Source organism: Sorex fumeus, unplaced genomic scaffold (genome assembly GCF_029834395.1).
Source record: "Sorex fumeus unplaced genomic scaffold, SorFum_2.1 ptg000169l, whole genome shotgun sequence".
In the NCBI taxonomy this organism is placed as follows: Eukaryota; Metazoa; Chordata; class Mammalia; order Eulipotyphla; family Soricidae; genus Sorex; species Sorex fumeus.
In genome coordinates this window covers 10,036,729-10,064,305 of record NW_026606226.1, presented here as the reverse complement: position 1 = coordinate 10,064,305, position 27,577 = coordinate 10,036,729, and the positions used below count along the sequence as shown (strand labels likewise).

Genomic DNA, 27,577 nt, shown 5'->3' with positions numbered 1-27,577 from the left:
ACCCAAAAGGAGAGAGAGAGAACAAAAGGGAATGCCCTGCCACAGAGACAGGGGGGATGGGGGTGTGGGGGGTGGGAGGGATACTGGGATTTGTGGTGGTGGGAAATGGGCACTGGTGGAGGGATGGGTACTTGATCATTGTATAATTGAAACCCAAGCACAAAAAATTGTAAGTCTACAACTGTACCTCATGGCGTTTCACTAATAAAAAATTTTTTTTTAAAAAGTGAGTTTGCTAAGGAGGCAGTTGTGGAGAGGAAAGGAAGTGGGGATCATTGGTGGGGGGTGGAGGGCACTGCCCTGGGTGTTGGGTTTTGGAGATAGAACATTGAATGTCCAAAACTCTCTGTTGAAAGGCTTGTCAGTCATAGTGCCTACATACAAAATTAGTAAATAAAAAATGCAAAAGTACCGTGAAGGGCTTCTTGGTGGATCTGGGGTCTTACAAGTCCACCACGTATTCTATTGCTGAGCTTTCTGGGGTAACATCAATTGAACCACCTTTAAAATCAAAGTTCCAGGGAATCTCATTGCGGGCTAAGTTCCCCAGGTGGAATTTTGCTGCTGCTTGTACCTTTGACACAGGCTGTTGGGTAAAATTTTTCTCACGCCCCGGAGAAACAGAGGCTTGTGGTATTATGGATGCATCTATAGCCAGATGCCACTTCCCGGGGTAACCTGTCCAGAGGATCCCTGGGGGGCCAGTGAGAGTGTCTCCACCCCCCCCCCGGCCTACCTCCCATGATCTGCTCTTTGGAGTCAGCGCGCAGCAGGAGGCCGGTCTCGGCCATCGCCCCAGCCTGCAGTGACTCACTGCATAAACATTCCTGTGCCAGGAGCAATATTTGGATGTTGTCTCCATGAACTTAATGAGCTTTCGTCTGTATTATTTTCTCACTAGCTTCTTGTTTTCTGTGCTGGAAGATGCTTCTGGGACACCTTTTCTCTCCTTTAAACAAACAGAGAACTGACCTTACATGATTCCTCCAGTTTCCTCTTGGTTTTCTCCTAAACAGCAGACGTTTTCCTCACTACCCACCCGCCTTTGACCAGCAATCTGACTTCATGCAGAAAAGAGAGTATCCTGTCTGTTCCCTCCTCAACACCTGTCAAAAGTAGGAGACATTTTGGTTACCAGTGTAATAACGACTTAGAGAAAGCAACCACAACCTCTTGATTTTTTCTTCTCCCTCTTTGGGTCACATCCAGTGATGCTCAGGGGTTACTTCTGACTCTGCACTCAGGAATTACTCCTGGCGGTGCTTGGGGGACCTTACAGAATACTGGGAATCGAACTCATGCAAGGCAAATGCCCTCCCCACTGTGCTATTGCTTCGACATAACCTCTTGATCTTTAAGTACGATTGTACTTACTATATAGACAATATTTTTTATATTGTAGTATTTTATGATGCATTCTTAATATATTGGCAATTTTTTTTTGTAAATCACTCTTTTAGTTTTTGAGACCACACCTGGTGGTGCTCAGGGGACCATGTGGTGCTGAGGATCACAGCTGGAGCACCCACATGCCAAGCACGTGCTGTGCCCTTTGAGCCCTCGCCTCAGCCCCAGCTCTTTTTTTTTCTGCAGCAGAAACACCAACATTCCTCTGCCAGCTATTGTTGCTTCAGGTCTCGCATCTCTGAATCTTCATCTGCGAAATGGGAATGTTACTAAGAGCCTTGTTATGAGAGTTAAATGAGGTTATGTTTATCATATTACAGAGAGGTTCCCAGACTTATTTTTGGAATAAGTTTGCATGTATGTTCTTGTACCATTTTATGATCTCCCCCCCGCCCCAACATCACTCAGCATCCACTGGAATCTGCTGCCTTTAAGTGAAGAGAAAGGAAGTGCCCTCATGAGTTGTATACAAAGTGGGGGATCATTGCCCAACCCCCCACCAGCCCGTGGTAATTTTTGGGAGGCAGAGGGCATGCAACGTATTTATATGCAACTTTTTCATTTTTTCAGTGAAAACTAATCTTTACCTTCCATTGCATATTCTGTGCTTTAGTAGTATTAAAAGGCTTCCATTTCTTTGATCTGGGCTGGAGCAGTAGTACAGCGGTAGGGCGTTTGCCTTGCACGCAGCCAACATGGCCGACCCGAGTTCGATTCCTCCGCCCCTCTCGGAGAGCCCGGCAAGCTACCGAGAGTATTCGATATGCCAGGCACAGTAACAACAAAGTCTCCATTGGAGACGTTACTGGGCCCCCTCGAGCAAATCGATGAACAACGGGAGGACAGACAGACAGTGGACTTCTTTGATCTATCTTTAGATTGGTAATTTCTTAAGCCATCAGTTCAATCTAGAAGAGAGGGCGGATCTGGAAAGAAATAAGTGCTTCCTTTTTTCTTGGCCACTTTTGTTTCATTTCTTGCCTCATAAGGACCCACAAGATGAATGAGCTCGAACACCCACCCCTGCAGGACTTAAACGGCTGGGCCGGCTCCACGCTGCCATAGAGGCAACAGGCCTTGCTCACTCGCTAATCACTTCTCGGGTGACCCCTGGGCCTGGCACAGCCAAGTGATATTGCCCCTTAGATGGCTCCTCTGTGTGTGTGTGTGTGTGTGTGTATCTGTATCTATGCTTCTCTTTCACACACTCTCCACCCCTTCTCAACCCCCCCCCCCCCCCCCCCCAGGGCTAGCGTGTGTATCTGTATGTGGCAGCACCTCTGCTCCACTCTTGGCTTCAGCCTGGAAGAGTGAAACCTCATTGCAACCTTTGATTGGTTGATGCGGGTCACAGGGCTGCCAAGAAGACTCTTTTTGTTTGTTTGTTTTTTATTCTATTTTTGTTTGTTTTTGTTCTTGGTTTGGGTTTCATGTATGCAGTGTTTCTTTTTTTTTTTCAATTTTTTTTATTGAGCCACTGTGAGATATAGCTACAAAGCTTTCATGTTTGATATTCAGCTATACAATGATCGATCACCCATCCCTCCACCAGTGCAAACTTTCCACCACCAATATCCCCATAATCCCCTACACTTCCATCCCAGTCCTTACCCTGCCTCTAGGGCTGGAGCGATAGCACAGCGGTAGGGCGTTTGCCTTGCATGCAGCCAACATGGCCGACCCGAGTTCGATTCCTCCGCCCCTCTTGGAGAGCCCGGCAAGCTACCGAGAGTATCTCGTCCACACGGTAGAGTCTGGCAAGCCACCCATGATGTATTCGATATGCTAAACACAGTAACAACAAAATCTCCAATGGAGACGTTACTGGGCCCGCTCAAGCAAATCGATGAACAACGGGAGGGCCTTTACCTTTTACCCTGTCTCTACAGCAGACAGTTGTTCAGATAACTCTCTCTGTAGTTTTGGGCATTATATTTTGCTCGGATATTCCCACCACCATTCTAGCTTGCCACTAGATCATTTCTTTTCCATTGATCACTTTGCATTCCAGGAAATTCCTGGCTTCAGAGGAATAGTCCTGATAGCCACATACCGGAGACATGCTTGTAGAAGCTCATGGTCGCTGGGATTCCATCTGGAGAAGGCAGGGAGATATATTGATATATATATATCCACCTGGGGCATCCCAGAGATACCGGCTCAGTATGGGGCCTGGAGAATTCTCTGGTGTTGTGGGACTTTTCACTGCTGTGTGCAGCAAGATGACAGTGGAGGTGGGTTGAGGGCGTGACTTCCGGCATCAGGGGCGGGCTGGGAGCCGGGAGCCAAGAAGACTCTTTGGAAACCTCATGTCCGGTTCTTCCAGAAAGAGCTAAAGTGCAATGTTTGGGATTTTGTTGTTGTTGTTTTCCCTCCCCCCTTCCTTTATTTAAACACCAAGGTTTACAAAGTTGCTCGTGATGCATTTGTTACAGGCATTCAGTATTACAGCACCAACCCCCCCCACCAGTGTGCCCTTCCCTTCCCTCCACCATTGTCCCCATTCCCACGAACCCCCCACCCCCAAACGTGTCCCTTAGCAGGCACAAATGAATTTATTTTATATTGCTTGTTAGAACTAAATGGCTAGCGCAGTTGTCCAAAAAATTACTTCAGTGAGAGAAAGCTTGTGAAAGTCATTACATCTCACCATGGGGACAAAGTCCCTGTCTTCGAGTTTCCTCAGCTGCTGCTAGTTGAGCCTTCTGTGTTGATGTTTTTTTGTTTATTGAGCTTAGTTGGCTCCTGTGTAACCTTCCTGTCTAATTTGATGTGCACCTACTGGGCTGTCAGCATTTAGAGACTTTGAGTTTCTGTGGCAGCGGCTGTGGGGTGTGGGTGGCGTTGCTGGGGCTTCTGGAAGTATGGGGTCTAAGGGGAAGCTTCCCACCCCGACTCCAAGAAGACCCCAGAGTTCTCAGCCTGGAGGCTTGGTGTACCTGAAGTTTTCGGCAGTTTGCTGTCTCTGCAAAGCTCAGTCATGAGTTGGTGGAGTTGGTGGAGTTGGGCCGTTGGCATAGTGATGGCTGTGGGGCTTGTGAGTGTGGCTGCCAGGGCTTTAGTAGGGTGGGGCCTCGGACCACTCCCCTCCTGGGGTAAAATGCAGTGTGTTGTTTTATTTAAAAATCCGTGGAGGTTAAACATTGTTAGGGTAAAATAGAGACCGCTAGTATAGAGCAAGGGGAAATAAATCCCTGTAAGTCATTCTACTAGGCCTTAGAATTGGTTTCTCAGTTAATTTGCTTTCTCTTGCTTCATGAGAACAGGTCACTGCCCTCCTGCTTCCTCAGTCCACAGGCTCCAGTTGTCCACCAGCACTGGTGGCCAGTGAGGCACCATGCAGAAGGCAGCAGCGTGGCAGCTGCCCTCAGCCTCCCTCTTTCTCCCTCTCTCCACAGTTCCCTTTGAAACAAATACAAAAACGGACATGGTCACACCAGCCAGTGCCACCCAGGATGACAGCAGAGATGCTCCCGAAACCGCCTTATCAGACGCTCTCCCGGCGCAGGAAGCATCAGCAGAGAAAAATGCTACTGGCACCTCTGTCCCCGACGCCCCCATCATTCTGAGCCCCCCACAGACCCACACACCAGACACGTACAACCTGGTCTGGCGGGCAGGCAAGGACGGTGGGCTACCCATCAACGCCTATTTTGTGAAGTATCGGAAGGTGACGTGTTCTCACTTTGCCTCGATCTCTTTACAATCTGCTTTGACTAAATTGGGGTGTTTTCCTCTCTGAGATAGAACAGTGTAGTAGTTTTTCTTTTCTTTTTTTTTTTTTGAAACAGACACAAAATTGTTTGCATTACAACGATGTCTTAGTTGTAGTAGAATCTCACACTTTAAATTTTTTATTTATTTATTTTTTTGCTTTTTGGGTCACACCCAGCAATGCCCAGGGGTTAATCCTGGCTCTGCACTCAGGAATTACTCCTGGCGGTGCTTGGGGAACCATATGGGATGCCGGGGATCGAACCCAGGTCAGCCGTGTGCAAGGCAAACGCCCTACCCACTGTGCTATTGCTCCGGCCCCTAGAATCTCACATTTTGGAGTCACTTGTTTAGGGCAAACCTCCGTCCTCTCTCCATTGATGATGGAGATGATGTTTTTTTTTCAGCTGATGTTTTCTTTCTACTTTGCCTTTTATATTAAAGGAAAATGAGGTAGGAAATCCTGCCCACAACTTCCTGTCTTTATTAATGAGTGAGACGGGAGAGAGGGAGTCATATATAACATAATCTTTGTCTGAGGTCTTTTGGCATCATTTTTTTTTAATGAATCACCATGAGATGCAGTTACAGACTTACAAACTTTGTGATTACGTTTCAGTCATACAACGATTGAGTCCCCATCCCTCCAGTGTCCATTCTCCACCACCAATGTTCCCAGTATCCCTCCTTGGCAGCCATTGTCACTGTCTCTGTCCTCCCATTGTTCATCGATTTGCTTGAGCGGGCCCAGTAGTATCTCCATTTTTGAGACTTGTTACTGTGTTTGGCATATCGAATACGTCACGGGGAGCTTGCCAGGCTCTGCCGTGCGGGCGAGATACTCTCGGTAGCTTGCCGGGCTCTCCGAGAGGGGAGGAGGAATCGAACTCAGGTCGGCCATGTTGGCCACTTGCAAGGCAAACACCCTACCCGCTGTGCTATCACTCTAGCCCTTGGCAGCCATTATTTAATAATATTTTTCTATAAGCAAAAATTAGCATGGTGCTGTTTGAACATTTCCACACCATTGCTCACCCAGTGACTCTAGATGAAGCAAACCTTGTGGCCATTCTTTCCTGCATGGGAACTTCCATGTGTCTCGGTTCCATGAATCAAGACATAACAGATTGGAGCTTTTATTTCCTCAAGCACATTTTAAGACAATGAGCCGGGAATGCTGGAAATGTATACTATATAGTGCTATAATTCGTATACATACAAACATGGCATATTATAGTTTATAATCTATTTATATGACATACTTGTCTTAGTGCATACTATCATTGTAAATCAGTTTCATTCTCCTCTTAGTCCAGCAAGAAAGGAGTATTGTCTTTATTACAAGTAAAAGAAATAGAGTCTGGGAGGGAAGATAATTTCCCTAAGGCCCTAAGTTGTTGGATCTGGCAGAGTCAAGTGTAGAAGTCAGAGTTGCTCTTCATCTCCTTTTACAGTGAGAAGAGATACTGTGTCTTTTACTTCCAGTGGTCTGTCACTTCTCTTAAATTCGTGAAGCTTTTAATGATTAATTGGTTGTTATTCTATTTGAATGGAAAGTTTTTTTATTCTCTCTCTGTCTGTCTGTCTCTCTCTAATGGTCTCCTTTCTTCTGAATAGCTGGATGATGGAACGGGCGTGGCGGGAAGCTGGCACACAGTTCGAGTCCCCGGAAGTGAAAATGAGCTCCATCTGTCCGAGCTGGAGCCTTCCAGTCTCTATGAAGTCTTGATGGTAGCCCGAAGTGCCGCAGGGGAAGGGCAGCCGGCCATGCTCACCTTCCGCACCAGCAAAGGTGAGGACCAGCTCCCGAGAGCCTTCTTCCTCTCTCCTTACTGGAAAGTGCCCATTGGGATGGTTGAAAATCTTTCAGAATATATTCATTAAGTGCTACTCTGGGTTTGAGAGATTGTGTGTAAGATCTTCAGGCCGGCGATGCAGGAAACGTGAATGTGAGCAAAACACCATCCATCCTAATGAAGCTTCTGGCTTGCTAAGACAGATGCATAAATGCCCACTGCCCATCAACATTCCAGTTGAGCTAATATTTACTAAATGCCTTCTGTGTGTTGGCCATTAAAAAATAAATGGAGAATGCTCCTTGCCCCGTTGGCGCTTCCGTTCTAGTTGGGAGAGTTATAGGTACTTTGGAAGGCAGTGTTAACAAGACAGAGAAATTGGGTGGTGTCAGAGGGGAATGCACAGCCGAGGGTGTCATCAGGGAAGGCCTTCATGAACCATTGGCAGCAGAGCAGAACTTAAAGGAGGGGACGCAGAAAGCCACATGTCTCTCTGGAGAAAGACAGTTCCATCCCAGAAGCAGGTGCAAAGGTTCTGGGCCTGGGTGTGCCCCAGGTACCAAGGCTCTCACGGAAGGGCCACTGTGATCGGAGCAGAGTAAGTGAGCAACTGTGGGGAGCAGGGAGCGAGAGGCGAGATCTCACGGCCCTTGGCAACCTGGTGAAGACTTTGGCCTTGACTCTGGGGGAGCTGGAGGCCTTGGGGGGTTTTGAGCAGAGGAACTCCGTGATCTGCAGAGTAATTCAGGATGACAGTTCGGGCTGTCGCATCAGGACTGCAGGAGGATGCAGGCATGGGCAGAGGAGGGCCAGTAACTTGAAGAGTCCCAGGGAAAATGCCAGCGGAGTACAAAGAAAGGCTGTTCTTTCTGGGGGGTGGTGTGCACGGGTGGGTTGAAAAGAGGCCACTGTAGTTTTGCCATTAAGGAGCAGAAAGACTTCAGTGAGTAGAGATGGAAAGTGTGGAAGAGTATGTTAGTGTGGTATGATTGAGCACAAAACTTCTGCTAGCTTTTGAAAGAAACCAAGCCAGTTACTTCTGGGAAAACCGTGGGTATCTGGGGAGGGACCAGCACCCACTGGTGCTTAGGGGTCAGGCAGTGTCAGGGGTCGAGCCCAGGGCTCTTGCATGCAAGGCATGTGCACACGTGTGTGTGGGCAGGGGGGCGAGGTGAGGGTGGTGGTGGTACTCAGCCAGGCTCTGTGCTCAGGAATCACTCGTGGTTCTCAGAGGATCATCCTTGGTACCAGGGATCCAACCAGGGCAGTACTTCTGTCATATCTCTCTAGCCCTCAAATATTTACTCAAAGTGCATTTTGAGTTAATTTTAATAATTCACCTCAGTTATTTAGAGTCTGACCTATAAATCCTGATAAGATCTGTGTATTTCAGTTTGTAAACGATCACCCAGTTTCACTTTTTACCTTCATGACAATTTTCCTGTGCAGCTATTTGAAAGAAGCTTTTTTTTTCTGGGGTGGGAGGGTGGATGGACCACACTCAGAGGTACTCAAGGCTTAATCCTGGTTCTTCACTCAGGACTCACTTCTGGCAATACCCAGGGGACCACTCGGGGTGCTGGGGATTGATTGAATCTAGGTTGCCTGCATGCAAGGCAAGTGTCCCACCCACCATACTATCACTTTGGCCCCAGTTGAAGCTTTCTAATGATGAATTTTGTGTCTTAGAATCAAGTTTGTAGAGTAGAAAGATCAATGGATGAATCATTGGAAAACCCCTAACTAGTCATTTGACTTTTTCACTTGTGTTCCTGTTCCTATCTGAGGTTAGTCTGACGAAGAAAGACACTCAACAGGTACTTGCTAGAAAAAGTAAAGTAATTTTTAAGTCAGTTCCTGCATGAGTTAAGCAGATGCGGTGTGTTCCTTAAATCTAGACACTGTGACAGATCAGCTCAATTAGCCTAGGTACTTGTGAGGTTTTTAAATCTTTTCTTTCATGCACACCCAAGCCTGTGTTACAGTTTATGGTTTTTTTCCCCCACCTTTTAGAGAAAACAGCATCATCAAAAAACACCCCAGTGTTGTCTCTGCCCGTGGGGCTCCCGAAGCACCCCGTGGTCCCAGAGGCTGCAGAGAGTTTTGGAGTGGTTCTTCCTGCAGACCCTTCCAGGCACAGCGGAGGTAAAGAGACAGAGCTTCCTGTCACTCCTTTCCAGATGTGACTGTCCTGGTTCACATTGTGTGTGTGTGGTGTTGAGGGGGGACAGGTGTTTGTTCATTGTTCAGAGTCTATGCAGCCAGATCTTTACTATCCTGTTAAACTTTTTTTTAATGTATTAGATTCAAATCTTGCTTTCCCGAGACCTTGAATGATATTCATGAGCTTATATAAGCACTGTGGGACTGTAGCACTGTTGTTCATCGCTTTGCTCGAGCGGGCACCAGTAAGGTCTCCATTGTGAGACTTGTTACTGTTTTTGGCATATCAAATATACCACGAGGAGCTTGCCAGGCTCTACCGTGCGGGCGGGATACTCTCGGTAGCTTGCCGGGCTCTCTGAGAGGGACGGAGGATCAGCCGCATACAAGGCAAAAACGCTGTGCTATCGTTCCAGCCCTGTGAACATAAACTCGGGCTTAATATGTTCTGGTCACAAACTGTTTATAACTCTCAAACAGTATTTTTCTGTCTTCTCTCTGCAAAGAAATGAAAAACCATATGTACATGCATCTATTATGTCTGTTTTAAATTTTCTCTAAAAGAACATTAAAATCTTACTGGTGGGGCTGGAGCTATAGTACAGGGGGTAGGGCATTTGCCTTGCATGCGGCCCACCTGGGTTCGACGCCCCAGCATCCCATATGGTCCCCCCGAGCACCGCCAGGAGTAATTCCTGAGTGCAGAGCCAGGAGTAACCCTTGTGCATCACCAGGTGTGACCCAAAAAGCAAAAAAAAAAAAAAAATCTTACTGTTGTGCAATATTAGCTTCAGGTATACATTGTGGAATGGTCATCACAGTGTAAGTCTGTTTACCATTTTTTTCTGATTGGCAACTTCCAAATTGGCAACACTGTGCTATTGATTGGAGTCCCCAGGCTATACATTGCATCTCCGGAACTTCTTGTTTTATAACTGGAAGTTTATACTTCCTGATCCCCTACAACCATTTATACCCTCCTAACCATACACCCTTCTGACAACAATCAATCTTGTTTCTGTCCTATGCTTTAGTTTTGTTTGTTTGTTTTAGGCTCCGCATGTAAACAAAATCATGTGATTTTTGTCTCTGACTTATATTCATTAAGCTTAAAACCCTCATGGTCTGTCCATGTTCTTACAAATGGAAAGCACTCATTTTCCGGGGAAAGTGGTGTTCCACTGTGTATACACTATAACTTTCACATCCATTTCTCCATCTGTACGCATATTCATACTTTGAAATCTGCTGTGGGTATTTTTTTCTTTTTTGACTCCTTGTTACATTTGAACTCTGAAAGTCTTCACTGTATGTCTGTGTGTGCACGAGAGAACAATAGAGACAGAGAGAGAGAGAGAGAAGCATCAAAATGCAAGCTGATACCCATAGTAAACTTTTTTACTTGATTACACACATAATACTCATTTACTGTTATAACAAGTCAGTCTTAGGATTTTTGAAAATCATAGCTGTAAGGTTTTCAAAAAGACTTTTATCATATTTAAAATGTACTCATGCCAGTTCTTCAGTTACAATTTTACATGTTTGGGTTTTTTCTTGGGGTGTGTGTGTGTGTGTGTGTGTGTGTGTGTGATATCCTACTAACATTTGTAAGACAATTTTATTACTGAGCTCTAAGAATTTTTGAGGGATCTTATAAAAATGAAGACGAGACCCTTGAGGTTTCCCGGAACCTGGGGCAGGCCCCGGGCATGTTCTCTGCCTCTGTCGCTTCTTCAGCTCTTCTGCACGGCACTGTCCTGCGAGCGACATTGCAGTGGCTCCAGGTTCCTTACAGATGGGCCAACTTCATGCAAACCACATTACTATCCGTTTAACACACCATGGCAGACACTGTGCTAAATGCTGGAACAGCAAGGATCAGATGACTCTCACCATCACCACATTGTCAGTAAAGCGGATGATCCAGACCACCAGGGCCTTCCAGTAGTGGGTAAATGAGACCCACCAGGCCACAGCAGGAGAAATAGCTACGCAGTCCCCTGCTTGGAATGTGGGCAGCAAGTGGTGAAGAGAGGTCTCACGGCTCCAAGGGCTAAACCTCAAAGACAAGAACAATTTCACTGCAAGGAGAAGGAGAGAGGGTCTAGGTTAGAGCCAGCCCCATGTGTCGAGACTGTGAATGACACGGTCTGTGTCATCTAGACACCAGAGATTTACTTTCCTTGAGCTGGTCGCTGTGGTGGTGATGTTAGGGGTGGAGGTGCTTCTTGGGACACACTTAAAGATTTAACTCTTTCCATAATGCCTACTGAGAATCCAGAAGGATTTCAACAAGGGGGTAGGAGAGGAACGACAGAAGGTAAGGCTCAAGGGGAAAAGTGAGAGTTGTCACTGTGTGACTGGAGAAGGGGGACACAGGACAGACTGGGGGGTGGGACCACTTTGGGGAGAGCCAGGGGTACAATGACTCAGGCACCTGGGGCCCATTTCCCAGGCCAGAGAACCAGAACTTCAGGTGAAGGTGATCAGAAATCATGAGTTTGGAGTGATCAGAGCAAAAGTAAGTGGTTTATTTCCTCTTCATGACAACACCATGACAAAGGCCACAGATCTTGGTTAGAAATTAGGAAACTGAGTCTCCAGAAGTTTATGCATTTTGCCCAGGATCACCCAGAAAGTGGAAGACTGCTGCTCAGACCCAGCTTTGTAAATCTAAGGTCAATATTCTTATGAATATCATGTGCTATTTAGAGTGAAATATTCTTCCCTGCATGGGACTTTCTTTGTGGCGGGGGTTGGTGTTGGTGGGGGGGAGGGGACCCCTACCAGTGCCGGGGGCTATCAGACCACATCCCAAGGTGCTTTGGTGAGAATGCAGTGCATCAGATCATACCCAGTGCCTGATGCATGCCAGATGTACACTCCAGCCCTTTGAACCACTCCCCACACAGACACCACCACCCTTTGGCCCCAGATAATCTTCTTTTCCTATTTGATGTGTTGTGTTTCTTTGATGAGTTTTAACCTCTTGGGACTTTAACCATAGGAAGTTATTTACTTGTCAAGTATTAAAAAAAGGATTCACTAACAGTTCTGTCTGTTCTGTTTCCATTGCTTTCTAACTTGAAAGGAATAAAGTAAGTATCGCTCCAAGTTGTCTGCCTTGAATGCCCTCCTCTTTCTCTCCGTGTTCTCCGTTCCAGTGCCCGGTGTGACATTGCTTTCTTCTCTCGTAAGGTATCTGAGTTGTAGGTTGAAGGAGTGATGAAACAGGGTATTATAGGGGGAGCTGGTACAGTTGAGACAGGTGAGGGGGCCTGTGTCAGAGACACGTCCCCCTCATGCATGTATAGTGGCCCTAGGTGGGTCCTGGAGATATTCTAGCTCTGGAAATGAATGTCATCGGGTCCCAAACAGGTGGTCACCAGGGAACAGGCTCACAGTCATAAAACTCACAAGTGACTTGTGTTTAGCGGAAGAGGTTTTGCTGGCCTGGGCTGTAACCACCCCAGCGACCAGTGTTCCCGTTGGTGTTCTCATTCCTGGGGGGGGGGCCTGAATGGGAGCCTCCCTCTCTTCCACCCCCCTCCCCAGCAGGGCTGTATTCTCTGACTGAGGTCTGGGGTCCCAATGAACTTACTCCTGACCGTGAACTTACTCCTGACGCCACGCCTACCCCCAGCCACCCATTCAAGAGTGTTTTATTGGGACATCCCCTCCCCTTGGCAGTGCTGATGGAAAACTGGGAGACACCGGCTCTCTGACCCCCCCCCCCACCTATTTTCAGGAAACATTTTTTCCTTCTCGAACGGCATGTCCTGCTTTCGTCAAGTGCAGCTTTTCTTCTGCCACTGTCAGCAGCGCTGACACCCTTCCTCACCCCATACCTCTGTGTGCCCCTGATTTTGCTCTCAGGAGTCTCATTCCAGAAGCCTTGAAGTATGTTAAGGCAGGAGGCGATACTAACCGTGCATACACATCATATACGGCACATATATAATAAATAGGAGATGATAGTAACAGTGCCTGCACCGATCATATATGGCTTATATATAAAACATACAGGAAGGGGCTGGAGCGATAGCACAGCGGGTAGGGCGTTTACCTTGCACGCAGCCAACATGGCTGACACAGGTTCGATTCCCAGCATCCCATATGGTCCCCCGAGCACCGCCAGGAGCAATTCCTGAGTGCATGAGCCAGGAGTAACCCCTGAGCATCGCCGGGTGTGACCCAAAGAAGCAAAAAAAAAAAACATACAGGAAGTATAGTAACACAGACCATATGCAATATATATATTATACGTATACAGGAAACTCATATACAGATTATATATGAGATTATAGACAATACATATGTACACACAAAAGAGGTAATAGTAACAGCTCATATACAGAGCCGTAGCTTGTGCTGGATGGGTTTTACACAGCTTGGATGGATAAAGTAAAACTTGTGAGACAATATATTGTTCTGGACATTTATTATAATCACACATAAATCATTTCTTATAAATCATAACCATAGGCAGACTCAGATCACCAAGTAATAGTGACTTAGTGCCATTTAGAGCTGTGGATTCCAAGTGGCCTTGCATATGACTATCCTCATTTAAGTCCCATTTTTCAGAACTGACGATCAAGTACGTAGATTCCTGCCCTTTCTCTCCCTTTATTTCCTGTTTGTGACCGTCTCTTGCTTGCTTAGCTCTTAGCAGCAGACAGAAAGAGAGGCTCTCATTAATTAAGGCCAAACGTTGGGTACAGAAGCAGGAATAAAATGAAGCCTGGGATTGAGCCCTGTTAGTTTTGTTTGAATTAGTCTTTTCTCCATCACCGTGCATTACTGAAATAGCATTTCTGTTTCTAGTGCCGGAAGCCCCTGACCGACCTACGATTTCCACGGCCTCAGAAACTTCTGTCTATGTCACATGGATCCCTCGGGCAAATGGGGGCTCTCCCATCACTGCCTTCAAGGTGGAATATAAGCGCATGAGGACGAGCGATTGGCTGGTTGCGGCAGAAGACATCCCTCCCTCCAAACTCTCCGTGGAAGTCCGGAGTCTCGAACCAGGTAGAAAGATGCACGCATCTCCCTCTGACTGCACGCTCCCAGCTGACTTCACGATGTCTCTCATCCTCCCTTCATTTTCTGGTGTGTCAACTACGTGTCACCTGAAATCCACCCAGCAAAGACGCGGTGTTTGCACTTCCATGTCTTTCTTACTAAGCGTTTCTCTCCTTTCAGTACAAACAAGTATCGTGCCATTGTGAACCCATCCCCCCCCACCCGTTGTATCAGACATGGTTCTTAACATCAGAAAGATGTTTCAGAGACTCAGTTATCAATATTGCGTAGCTGCCATGTGGATATCTTCATTCCTGAGCCCATTCTATTTTTTTAATGATATTTCGCCCGCACGGCAGAGCCTGGCAAGCTCCCCGTGACGTACTCGATATGCCAAACACAGTAACAACAAGTCTCATGATGGAGACGTTACTGGACCCGCTCGAGCAAATCGATGAACAACGGGAGGACCGTGACCGTGATTTTTTTGGTAGGAGAGCCACACCTGGCGATACTCAAGGGTTCCTCCTGGCTCTGCACTCATAAATCACTCCTGGCAGTGCTCTGGGGACCATATGGGGTGCTGGGAATCGAACCTGGTTGGACTATACAAGGCAAGCGCCCTACCTGCCATGTTATCTCTCCAGCCCTCTTAAACCTATTCCTTGTTTATTCTAGTTTTTAGATTGTGCCTATTTATTTGCACTTAGAAATAATGTAGTGGTATCACCTTTGTATGTATGTGTTTGGTTATGAATATATGCCTAATAAGCATGAAAATAAAGGTAAAGGTAAAGGCCCTCCCATCGTTCATCGATTTGCTCGAGCGGGCCCAGTAACGTCTCCGTTGGAGATTTTGTTGTTACTGTGTTTGGCATATCGAATACATCACGGGTGGCTTGCCAGGCTCTGCCGTGTGGGCGAGATACTCTCGGTAGCTTGCCGGGCTCTCTGAGAGGGGCGGAGGAATCGAACTCGGGTCGGCCATGTTGGCCGTTTGCAGGACAAACGCCCTACCTGCTGTGCTATCGCTCCAGCATGAAAATATATACACATAAACAATGATATCTATATATGCACTATAGCACTGTCCTCCTGTTGTTCATCGATTTGCTCAAGCGGGCACCAGTAATGTCTCCATTGTGAGACTTGTTACTGTTTTTGGTATATTGAATATACCATGGAGAGCTTGCCAGACTCTGCCATGCGGGCCGGTTACTCTCGGTAGCTTGTCGGGCTCTCCGAGAAGGATGGAGGAATCGAACCTGGGTCAGCTGCGTGCAAGGCAGATGCCTTACCCGTTGTGCGTTGTGCTATTGCTCCAGCCAGATATATATATATCTCACTGTCACTGTCTTCCCGTTGTTTATTGATTTGCTCAAGCGGGCCCAGTAACGTCTCCATTGTGACAGTTGTTACTGTGTTTGGCATATTGAATACGTCATGGGGAGCTTGCCAGGCTTTGCTGTGTGGGTAGCTTGCTGGGCTCTCCAAGAGGGAGGGAGGAATCGAACCTCAGTCGGCCATGTTGGCTGCATGCAAGGCAAATGCCCTACCCACTGTGCTATAGATAGATAGATAGATTTCTTCATTTTGGTGTTGCTGGGAATCCACCCAGGGCCTTACACATGCAAGACACGTGTTTGACCACTAAGCTATGTTTCTGGCCAAAGAGCTACCCCTTCTTTTCTCTGTCAGTTTAATTTTGGCAGAGGAAACCCGACACTCACTCACTGCCATGAGACTTTCTGAGATAAATTAAATAGCCGAGGAGGGAAGGAGCAGTGGCAAGTGACAGCTCTTTATTCCCTCATCTTTGGGCATCTGAATGTGCCATTGGGCTGTGCCAGGTTTGTGTACCAGGTGGTGTGAGGAGCACAGGAGCGCGGGGGCGCGGGTGGGCAGTAGGGGAACACAGAGGGCCTGGGGGCAGCTTCAAATGTGGGCGATGCCAAGGGACATTTTACAGATGGGAAACATTGTCTTCGGAAGTCAAGTGGCTTTTTATTTATTTTTTTAAGCTATTTTGGAAACTGGCTTAAGCATTCTAAGTGATTCTTTAGATTTAGGGTTGTTTTCATTTTTTTCGTTTTTTTTTTTTTGAGTTCTGAATATGTAACCCAAAGGAATTCCTTCTGTTGTCAATTAAATCTGCTGTCCTCTTGGTGTGTGCACTGGTGATGGGTGTGGTGTTGGAATTACGGGAAACCATCATAACAGTATTGTAAATCCCAGCATCTCACTCAGTTGGAAAGAAGTACCTAGACCGACTCCCTCTTACTGCTCTTGGTGGGATCGCAGGAGCCTCTATCTCCACCCCTGTTCCCAGTGCCTGCTTGTAAAGGTATTCACTGTGTCATGCTTGGCTTCAGTGGTTTCTTTCCAAAGGAAGGGGTTCTGGGGCCAGTATGAGAGTACAATGGGGAAGGCCCTTGTCTTGCACCTGAGTTTGATTCCTGGCAACCCATACGGTCAATGGAGCACCATCAGGAGCGATGCGTAAGAGCCAGGAATAAGCCCTGAACACAGCTGAGTGTGACCTGAGTTCGATTCCTCCGCCCCTCTCGGAGAGCCCGGCAAGCTACGGAGAGTATTCGATATGCCAGACACAGTAACAACAAAGTCTCCAATGGAGACGTTACTGGGCCCGCTCGAGCAAATCGACGATCAACGGGAGGGCCCTCAAAATAAATAAAATTTCAAAGGAAGGGGACCTAGGGTGGGGCTCCGAGAGTTTCCCCAGGACTGTATTCGGTGATCTGGGTGCGGCTGAGAGCATGATCTCCCGCCCTGTCCTCCCTCCCTGCCATCACTCATCCTCACGGTCCATCTCACCACCTTGATGTGAGGAAATGCTCCCAGGAGAATCGAAAGCTCCTTGGCACACAGGCTGCATTTTGAGAATATTCCTATTCTTGTTATGGTAGAAACTTATGCCACAGGGCATTGTGTGAATGTTTTGCCTCCCTTAGTCTTATGACAGATATTTTTAGTTCTGTAATTTTTTTCCCCCCTCCTCTCTTCTCCAAAGGTTCGACGTACAAATTTAGGGTCATTGCAATCAACCACTATGGGGAGAGTTTTCGGAGCTCGGCCTCTCGTCCTTACCAAGTGGCAGGATTCCCCAATCGTTTCTCGAATCGCCCCATAGCTGGGCCACACATCGCGTACACGGAAGCCGTCAGTGACACGCAGATCATGCTCAAGTGGACGGTGAGTTGAACCCGCCTCCCACCACCAGAACGTTTTCTGGTTTGGCCTCGGGAACCGTCAGTTTCCTAGACTTTTGATGTGGTTGTGTCAGCCGCCACATTTGAAGCTTCTACTGACAGGCAAGTGAAGGGCACCAATCTCTGTTTTAAAAGCACATATTATAAACTGGGCAGGGTTCAAGAGAAAATTCCTTTCTCTGCAGCTCAGTGTTAACTGATTTCGTATTAACATTCTCGGTGTTAACTGAACTGATACTTATCAAACCACACGTACTTTTATATCTTTGAACCTGACTGAGCACTGCTTCATTTCTGTTCAGACCTGCAGTAAGCGAACTGGCTCTTAATGCCTTTGGTATATAGAGATCTTTGAATTCAATTAAAAACGGCCATCCAGGCTATTCGGTTAAGCTAGAAAAAAATGTTACCACATAGATAAGTCAATCCTAAAGGATGTGATTATTTTTGTGTTTGACAAATCTTCTATTTCTTTTTTTTTTCAGTACATTCCATCAATTAACAATAATACTCCCATTCAAGGATTTTATATCTATTACCGACCAACAGATAGCGACAACGACAGTGATTACAAGAGGGATATTGTAGAAGGTGAGTCCCATCAGCAAGCTGGCATCCTTCTTAAGAACCAGAGGAGGGAGAAGACCAGTCACTATTAGGAAAAGGATCCCAGATTAAAATAGGGTAAAAAAGCGAAGTGTTGTATGTGTTATTGCCTTGAATTTCCCCACAAGGACAATTATTTTTCAAATTTGGTATGCAGGAAAGAACTTCACTTTTTTTTTAAAATTTTTATTAGTGAAACACCATGAGGTATAGTTGTAGATTTACAATTTTTTGTGCTTGGGTTTCAATTATACAATGATCAAATACCCATCTGTCCACCAGTGCCCATTTTCTACCACCATGGATAATATCCCTCCCACCCTCATCCCCCCCATCCCACCCTGCCTCTGTGGCAGGGCATTCCCTTTTGTTCTCTCTCTCCTTTTGGGTGTTGTGGTCTGCAAAAGAGGCATTGAGTGGCAAATATAGAACTTCACATTTTGATTACAGGAACAGTTATAAAACTGTAGGGGGTGATACAATTTGTCAGAAGTTCCTCTGGGGGAAAACAGATTTGTTTTCTGTTTCGTTTAAATGAAGCTGTGACGTTGGCGGCTTTTGGGTACACGGCTGAGTAGCTGAATCGGTGGAGACAGAAACACTCCGTCTCTCGGTGCGGGAGGCTGCTGCCTTCTCACTGCATTTAATTTGTTTAGTTTGTTTGTTTTGGTTTTGGGGCCACACCTGGCAATGCTTGGAGGTTACTTCTGGCTCTGCACTCAGGGATCACTTCTGGCAGTGATCAGTGCTCAGGGGACCCTGTGGGGTGCCAGGGATCAAACCTGGACTGGCCACATGCAAGACCAATGCCCTCACCCCTGTCCTAGCTCTCTGCTCCCTCCCCCCCCACACACATTTGAAATATCACCTGGAATTTTGCATATGGTGTGTAGACTCCACTGATTCAGTCTGCCCTCCCCTTATTGCGACTGTGGCCATGACCCCACCTTCTCATCTCCTGTGCTTCGAGACAGTTCTTGCCTGGTACATGACCCTTCCTGCTGTCTCCTGTTTCTCCTTGAGTCTCTTTTAAGGTTACTTTTTTGTGGTTTTCTTTTTCTGGGTTTTTTTTTTTTGCGGGGGGGGGGGGTGGTTGCTTTTGGGCCACCACTGACGATATCCAAGGGTTACTACTGGCTTGTACTGAAGAATTACTCCTGGTGGTATACGGGATGCTGCTGGGGATCAAACCCGGCTCTGTTCTACTCTCCACCGGTTCCCTTTAGAGGCTCCTTCCTCTGCTCTGTGTGTCTTTGTGTTTGAAATGACTTCCTTAAAGCTTACTGAAAGTTGACCCCTTCGTGGACAAAGGCTCTTTCCTCCCAGCCGCACTGCTGTATCCCTACCCTGCACCCAGCCAACCCAACAAGACTGCGCTTGGAATTGTCAACTGAGGGGCTGGAGCGATAGCACAGCGGGTAGGGCATTTGCCTTGCACGTGGCCAACCAAGGTTCGATTCCCAGCATCCCATATGACCCCCTGAGCACCGCCAGGAGTAATTCCTGAGTGCAGAGCCAGGAGTAACCCCTGTGCATTGCCGGGTGTGACCCAAAAAGCAAAAAAAAAAAAAAAAAAAAGAATTGTCAGCTGAGTCATGGAGCCCAGACAGAACAATGGGCTGTTTGGGGGTGATCGGGTCACAGGGAAGATGTGACAGGACCGAGTGACGTCCCTCATGACAGCTCAGACATTTCAGGGTCATTCTATGGAGAGGGAAGTCAGTTGACTGGGGAGAGACAGTTAAAAGGAAAGCAGTGGGAAGAACTTTCCAACATTGTGTTTCCATTCTGTGCTCTCTCACAGAATGCACTTGCTGACTGGGGTGGTGTTCGGAGAAGCTGGAGGGGCTTTCTCAGGAATAACTTGGGTGGAGTTCTGGCTGAGGGAGGAAAACCGGCTTCAAGGAATTTTTCTGTCGCCTAAAAGTCTGAAACTTTGAGTCCTAGTGGATCTGCCAGGCCTTCATCATTTTCCTATGACATTTTGAGGTGACATTTTCACTGAGGCAGGATTGGTCAGTCACATAAGGTTTGAGGTGGACAGAGTTGTCCTTCCACTTCCGTGTCCTGGCTTCCTGACATCCAGCACTTCCTGGACAGGGTTGTACATGGTCTTAGCGTCAGTTCACAGCCTTGAGGTGTTGGCTCTTTGTTAGAATTGTGGCATTCCTTTGCTTGGTTCTCCAGTAGAATCCAGTCTTTCATCTTGTAAGTTTTTAGTAATCTGCCTTAGAAAACTTGGCACATAGTAGATACTCAGTACATTTTTTTTGAATGATGTAATAATTGTGTCTGTACACTGGAAATGTCTGATATACATTGGTCTCTAAAATCTGCTTTAGACATAAAGAATTCAGGCCGTGAGGGGCAAAATGTAATCCATGCAGTTAAGATTGCAGCTGTCTTTAGAGAAAGATGCGATTGGAAAGAACCTGCGGGGGACTGTTGGGGTGCCAGTAATTCTCTCCTTCTTGGTGTAGGTGTTGGTACCACGGATGGACATGTTCAGCTTCTGAACAGCCAATGAACTGTTCAGTTATGGGCCCCTTTCATAGGCATCACTGACTTCAAAAAAAAAAAGAGCAAATTTAAAAATGGGAGGGGCTGGAGCAATAGTACAGCGGGTAGGGTGTTTGCCTTGCACACGGGCAACCCAGGTTCAATTCCCAGCATCCCATATGGTCCCCTGAGCACTGCCAGGAGTAATTCCTGAGTGCATGAGCCAGGAGTAACCCATGTGCATTGCCGGTGTGACTCAAAAAGAAAAAAAAAGAAAAGAAATGGGAAGAATTGTTAGTGACAGCTGTTGTGTTAGTCCTTGGTAAATCTGGTTTTTTTTTTTTAATTGAATCACTCGGAGAACAGTTACAAAACTCTCAGGTTTAAGTCTCGGTCATACAATGATCAAACACCCATCCCTTCACCAGTGCACATGTTCCACCACCAAGAACCTCAGTATACCCCAACCACCCCTCCCCCTGCCTGTCTGGCAGATGATTTTCACTTTACTCTCTCTTTGCTTTGAATTACATTCAATTTTTTGACAGAAGACCCACTATTATTATTTGGAATTTTCCCTCAACAATCAGGCCTGCCGAAAAAGCATCATTAGATAATTTGTTTTCTATTGCTGATAATGAAGAGCATATGATGTTGCACAGCCTCGTGATTTGGGGTTTCTGGTATTTTAGTAATTAAGTCCAGAGGGATTTCTGCCAGAAGCCGCTGTGTTCCAAGATTGGTTTTTGTGCCCCTGGGAGCATGGCCGTTCAGGAGCAGAGGAGCCGTTCATAAGCAGTGACTCGGGGTCTCGTCCAGGCGGGGAGAAGGGCCAGTTCCGCCCCCCATCCCGAGAGGCCCTGCATGCCCCGTCACTGCAGGCTCGTACCTCTGTGACCAACAGGCTCTGAAGGATGGCAGTCACCATGCTGCCACTGAGAGGAGAAAGGCAGATGGACAAACACCCTTCCCCTCCCGGGGCAGCACGGGCGTAGCTTAGTTCACAGTGCAGAAGCATTTCTGCCAGAAGCCACTGGGTTCTGAGATTGGTTTGTGTGCCTCTGGTATTATGGCCATTCAGGAGCGGAGGAGCTATTCATGGGCAGCAACTCGGGGTCTCATCCAGGTGAGGAGAAGGGCCGATTCCACCCTCCATCCCAAGAGGCCCCGCGTGCCCTGTCACTGCAAGGTTCATACCTCTGTGTCCAGCAGGCTCTAAGTCTGGTTTTTTTGGTGGTGGGTTTTTTTTTTTTTTTTTTTTTTTTTTAGCTAGGACTTAGGAAAATGAGGGGACCAGAGTTTTATTTTTAAAACCTTTTGGCAAAGGTTAAACATTTTAGTAAAATAATTCTAAATGAGGAAAATGCAGGCAAAATGAATATCCCTCTCTGTCTCACAGTTCACTGCCTTTTCCTCCCCCTTCGTATAGAAATACCCACTGTAAGCAGCTTTTTCAGGCATATTCTCTCATTAAACTTTGCACATGCACCTCCAGGCTTGTGGCCTGTGAATATCGAGCGTTGAACCGGGAAGTGACTTTCTGCCCCAGAAGCAGTGTCTGCAGATGTGGACTTTGCCTCTGGCTGGCAGAGAAGTTGTTTATAAATGTAGCAGACGGAGCAGTTCCATGTTTAAGTGGGTTTCACCGTGCTGTGTAATTTGCTTGTTCCTCATTTTCAAGCTTATGCATCTGAAATTCTTTTTTTGTGGCAATTGAAAACTGTGGGTTTGCTTTCCCATGCCCAGAAGCAAAAGTATTTACCCGTTGTTTGTAGAAGTTTTCTTTAAAGGGAAGTTTTAGATGACTTACGTATATCAACGACTCAAAATTATTCAAACTTGGGGAAGTGGCAGGGGGTGGGGGGGGTGGGAGTGGAAATCCCACTCAATTAATTTGTTACACAACAGTCAAAAGAATTTTCCAAGGCGTTTCCTTTTCTGCATCAGATTCTCTGTTGAATTTCATTCTGAAGTTCTGGGCCTGAGGGAGAGTGCAGTGGGGTAGAGTACTTGGGTCCCTTCCTCCCCTTCCTGGCATATGTCATGTGGCTAGAGTAGCAATGGCCAGGTGTCACGTACCCCTGTTGTGCCCCTGGCCCTTGAAGTTCTGGTGCCCACCAGGTTGCAGTGCTCTCCGGAGTTTGCATGTCTTTTGTTTTGGTGATTGACAGGGGACTGCTGGGGTGACACTGTCAGTTGAGGTACAGACAAGTTATGGTTTCAGTGCTTTCTGGGGGTTTCTGCATTGTTCACCTGTGTGCCCTCCAGAGTCACCCTTGCTAGCAATGGAGCTTATAGATCTCTTTCATTAGGGTGCTTGCTGGGGGCCGCACCCCTTTCTGTAGTGTGGTGTGTACACACACCTCCCTGCAGTGCAGGCAGAAATATGTAGAATTAGACTTACTACTAATCGTTCCTAATGATACACAATGTTATGACCAAAACCCAAGCATAGCATTAATTCAGTCTGCCTCTCTTCTCCTGATCTTTGTTGTAAGTCATGTAACAGAAATGCTATTTTTTCTGTAGGATGTAGGGAAAATATTTGCAGTCAGTACGTTTTCATGGCACCAGCTGTCAGGTGTGGTAATGGATCCTGCTCCAAGCTCATTTCAGAGCCATTAATTATATTGACATCATCACATGTGTTGCATAATAAGTGAAACTTATCTCTTCTTTTTCCTCCCAAGGTTCAAAACAGTGGCACATGATTGGCCATCTGCAGCCCGAGACCTCCTATGATATTAAAATGCAATGCTTCAATGAAGGGGGAGAAAGCGAGTTTAGTAACGTGATGATCTGTGAAACGAAAGGTAGGAGTGGGCAGTGGATGTGTGCTTTTCCCCATCATACTGAAATGCAGTGATATTTTTACCTAAGGAAATGCCTACTTTGGAGCCCTTGCTAGATACAAATGTTCAAAATGTCCCAACAGGAAGTATAAAATGTTGGCTAGAGCCCTCGCCTTAAAATGAGTTTACACAAACATTCATCCTATTTAGTCATTTCTGTGGGGTTCTTAGTAAGTCACTTCTCTTATACCTTTTGCCATGAAATGAAGAGAAATATTTGCTGACCAGTGTCTGAGACGTGAGAAATAGTATACTCAGGGGGGAAAAAGTGGTTTCTTCAATAGCAGATATGTATAATATTTGCTATCTACTTGTTTGTATTTATTTAAGTGTAGGAGTGAATTCACAGATGCTGATTCCAAATCAAATTTCTCAACTCTGCTTTACTTCCATAGACTAAATATTAATCCTCAGGGTCTTGGTGACCCATGATTCATTTTTAATTCGATAATTTTCAGGAATGACTCATTTGCTGAAGTCCGGCCATGTCCCCTCATTGTAAAGATGGGAGAGTTTGAATTTTTCGGGTGTCTCCTCATTTTGCACCTCATCTTATTTTAGGCCCTCAGCAGTCTGTTGGTGGAGATGTTTAATGGGTGTGTCTCACCCACCATCCGCTATGCGCCCTTGGCTGGCCATTCTCAACTTCAGCAAGAGGTTAAACCACACTATCAAATTTGATGGAATGATTCATGAATGCAGAGTAAATCGAGCAAATAAACCTGAAGCCCTTCCCTCTGCGTAATTATATCCCTTACTCAACAGCATTCATTTTACCCTAGAAACTTGTTTTCTTTAGAACAGGCATCACCTTAGTGTCCTGTAATCCAGCCCCCCACCTGCAGGCAAAGTTTCCTTCCTCCCTACCAAGTGTTCATCCAGTCTTTTGGGAGGGGGCACTCTTCTTTCCAGAGATAGCCTCCCCTTCACTGGTCCCTGCTCTGTGGAGTTGAGTTACTGGAAAATTGAACCCCAACACAAAGCATGTGGGAAGAGATCTCTTCAAAGACCACTTGCTCCTAGCGTTAAGTAAGCCCCTGAACAGGAAATATTGGAAAATAAGCAATAATGTACCATGGCTCAGGCCCTGTTTGAAGCCCTATTTTTCTGATGGATGAATTCATTTACTCTTTACTTGCAATGGAGCTGGGATTAGTTTGGAAGGTCACATGCCTCTACAGGCCGGTAGCGGAGCTGGACCCTCAGCCCATGCTGGCTGGTTCAGCCAGGGTCGCTATTTTGCTGCTCTCTCTTCAGTGGCATTCGGGGTACTGGTTTTCAATTGCCTGTCTTTGGACTGATGTACCCAAACTGGTGCCGGTGATAGAAAAAGGTTGAAAACCAGGGACTTAGTGCCTGAGGACTGTGTTATTTGGGAACAGACAATGAGTGTTTTTTTTTTTGGGGGGGGGTGTTGGGTGTGGTTTTGGGTTTGGGAGGTCACATCCTCAGGTGCTCAGCCCATTGAGGCATCTCTGCCACCTGAGAATGGCATTTGAATCCATCCTGTTATTAGCTTTTGGTGTTTTCTCTAGAATATCCAGAAAGTCCAGCATCTACCTAGACTTTCAAGGTTGGGAGGCATGGGAATATTTAATATTGCGCTTGAGGATTTTGGAATAATATATAATTCTCATAGTCCAGAACCATCTTTTCTAACATTCACCCCATGATAGAGACATAAATAAGCAATATGAAGTCTTACTCAACTCGAAGTCGAGCAAGCAGGAGTTATTGTCCCATCCATAAGCTGAACGGCTGGTCCTTCAACTCCTTGGAAGTCTTCCACAAGTGCAGTTGAGCAGATAATCAGTCACCCAACGGTTTGCGTTAGACCAGTTGCTCTGTGTCTCTGATGATTTCTGTAGCATTGGTGGACAGAAACGTTGGGTCATCAGGCTCCCCCACTTGGGAGCCTTCATTGTGAGTCACTGGGGGTTGGATCAGCTGAGTAGCAAGTGCAAACAAGCCGGCTCCCCTCCTTCACCGGCCCCCCTCTTAGAGAAGTTTCAGGGCCCATGTCCCTCCTCACATCATGTTTCCCTTTTCATTCCCACTAGTGAAACGTGTTCCCGGAGCCTCCGAGTATCCTGTCAAAGACCTGAGCACCCCTCCGAGTGCCCCTGGCGGGGGTGGACCCGTGGGGCCCGCGGCCAGCCCAGCCCGAAGCAGCGATATGCTGTATCTGATCGTGGGCTGTGTGCTGGGCGGCATGGTCCTCATCCTCATGATCTTCATCGCCATGTGCCTGTGGAAGAACCGCCAGCAGAGCACCGTCCAGAGTGAGTGCTGCCCCTGGCTCCCCTCACTTTCCCTTGCAGCTGGGGAGAAAAACAGTGTCAGCGCGAATATAGCTTGCAGGCACTTCGGTGACTCCAGTGTCCAGGTCTAAAGCCCGTTAGACAACTTGTTCGGAAGAGGTGACTTTTCCAACAGCCTAAGCTGCCAGCCAGAGCTGGACGAGCATCACAGGCCCAGGAGAAGTAAACAGCACGGCCCCCCTCTAAGCAGATCTCCAAGTAAACAGCTGACTTAGTGCTGGCAAAATCTGCCGGTGCCAGACCACCAAAGCAGACGAACCCTTGGCACATGTGCTTGGAGCTGGTGCTGGCACGGGCCTGGCCAGCAGAGTGGGGGGGGGCAAGATGGGGAGGCAGCAAGTAAATGATTTTCCAAGGTCCTGTCACTATAGGACACAGGACAACTGGGACATCATCCCCAGGCTGCCCCCTGCCTCCCCCTACCTGGGCATCACACAGATCCCTCGATTTTTCTACCTGTCCAGAACCCCAGCTCTGAAACAGAATAGTCAGATCAAGTAGGGTTTTCAGTCTCTCTCAAGAAGAAAAAAAAAATTTTTTTTTGTGTTTCCCCCCTGGCTCTCAAAATAAGGGATTAAGAAAAAGCAGAGATGGTGTTGGAGCAGTAGTCCACTTGGTGTGGTACTTGCCTTGCATGTACCAGGTTCCATGTGTGGCCCCCCCAAGCCCACTAGGAGTGATCCCTTAGTGCAGGGCCGTGAGTGTGCATTGCTGGGTGTGGCCCCAAAACCACACAAAAGGAAAAAAGGAAAGAAAAGGCAGGTCCTACCCCCACCCCCAGCAGAGCAGGAAACCCAGCGGCTACCCACCAGTTCCCACGTAGGCTGTCTTTCGGGTAACCAGCTTTGGAAAACATGATTTCCTCCCAAGAGAGGAGTAGGGGAGAGAATTATGCGCAGTGGTTGGCGATGGTTCCACGGGGTCACTTCCAAACCGTTTCAGTGCCGCTGACTTCCGTTGTGTGAGCAGGAAGTCTGAGCGAGGTGAATCTGGTCAAGGCTGTTTTCTTTTGGCGACTCACTAGTGGTTTAGAAATAACCGTGTCAGCGCTCGCCCCCTCGTGTGTTCAGGAGACACTCCCGGATGACCATCCATGTGCCAGGCCCTGTGCGGGAGGCAGCAGGGACGTGTTGGGAAACGGGGCTCCCTCCTCTGCTCTCCTGTGTGCCAGCTTGCAGGAGACGGGCAGTGAGCTTTCTGGCAGGAGCCCCATGGGGCAAGGAGCTTAGTGATGGGGGAGGGAGGTGCCTCACCCAGTCTCAGGGCACTCCAGGACCCCCTGGAGAGGTGCTCCAGACTCCAGACACATATCTGGACAGTTTTTAATTGCTGTACTTCCTCGGGGGCGTCTGACTTCTCCTAACTCTATCTACCCACTTTGCCTGTGGAAATGAGGATTTTGAGGCCGCAGCATTAACGCTTTTGAATGGAAGGAATGGAGCCGATTCCTCTGTCACTCTGAGTGGGGTGTCCCAACTCTGCTCATCCTAGGATGGGAATACACCTCCGAACTTTTACTTGAAACAGTTGTGTCAAAACATCTATTTGAAGTGTGCCTCCTAACCCAGCCAGAATTTATATGGGTGCTTTCTTTCCACGAAGAAACGCTGTTTTTGCCGTTTCAGACCATCTCTTTAAGCTCTTTGAAGTATGTGGGAGTTTATACACTCTCATTTACCCCAGCTAGTTCCAGCTAGCACAATTTATTAATTCTCTTTTGAGTCATTTCGCTCCAGTTAATTTTTCTTTCCATTAGCAGAGTCATAATTAACTCAGCGTTCCAGCTGCCAACACCCTGGAAAGGAAGTCACAGCCTCACTTTCACTGCACATCTCACAAGGAGACTTTCTGTTGATCCATTGGGGGTGTTTTGCTACAGTGTGTTGGCTGGTGTCTTAGTGGTTCATAAATAAGACTTCTAAGCAAGAAAGAAGATTGTTGGGGGCTGGGGTGATAGCACA

At 47.1% G+C, this 27,577-nt stretch overlaps 1 protein-coding gene across 1 annotated transcript in view; it reads left to right on the top strand.

The window, feature by feature from the left end:
- The window catches only part of CDON (cell adhesion associated, oncogene regulated), a 104,488-nt gene that overhangs the window by 56,919 nt on the left and 19,992 nt on the right, over positions 1-27,577 (top strand). The window contains exons 9-16 of the mRNA XM_056107603.1: positions 4,806-5,077; positions 6,739-6,913; positions 8,931-9,062; positions 13,911-14,114; positions 17,140-17,321; positions 17,824-17,929; positions 23,134-23,256; positions 25,356-25,577. Coding sequence (XP_055963578.1) covers positions 4,806-5,077; positions 6,739-6,913; positions 8,931-9,062; positions 13,911-14,114; positions 17,140-17,321; positions 17,824-17,929; positions 23,134-23,256; positions 25,356-25,577 — 1,416 coding nt within the window. The remainder of the gene's footprint in view (positions 1-4,805; positions 5,078-6,738; positions 6,914-8,930; positions 9,063-13,910; positions 14,115-17,139; positions 17,322-17,823; positions 17,930-23,133; positions 23,257-25,355; positions 25,578-27,577) is intronic.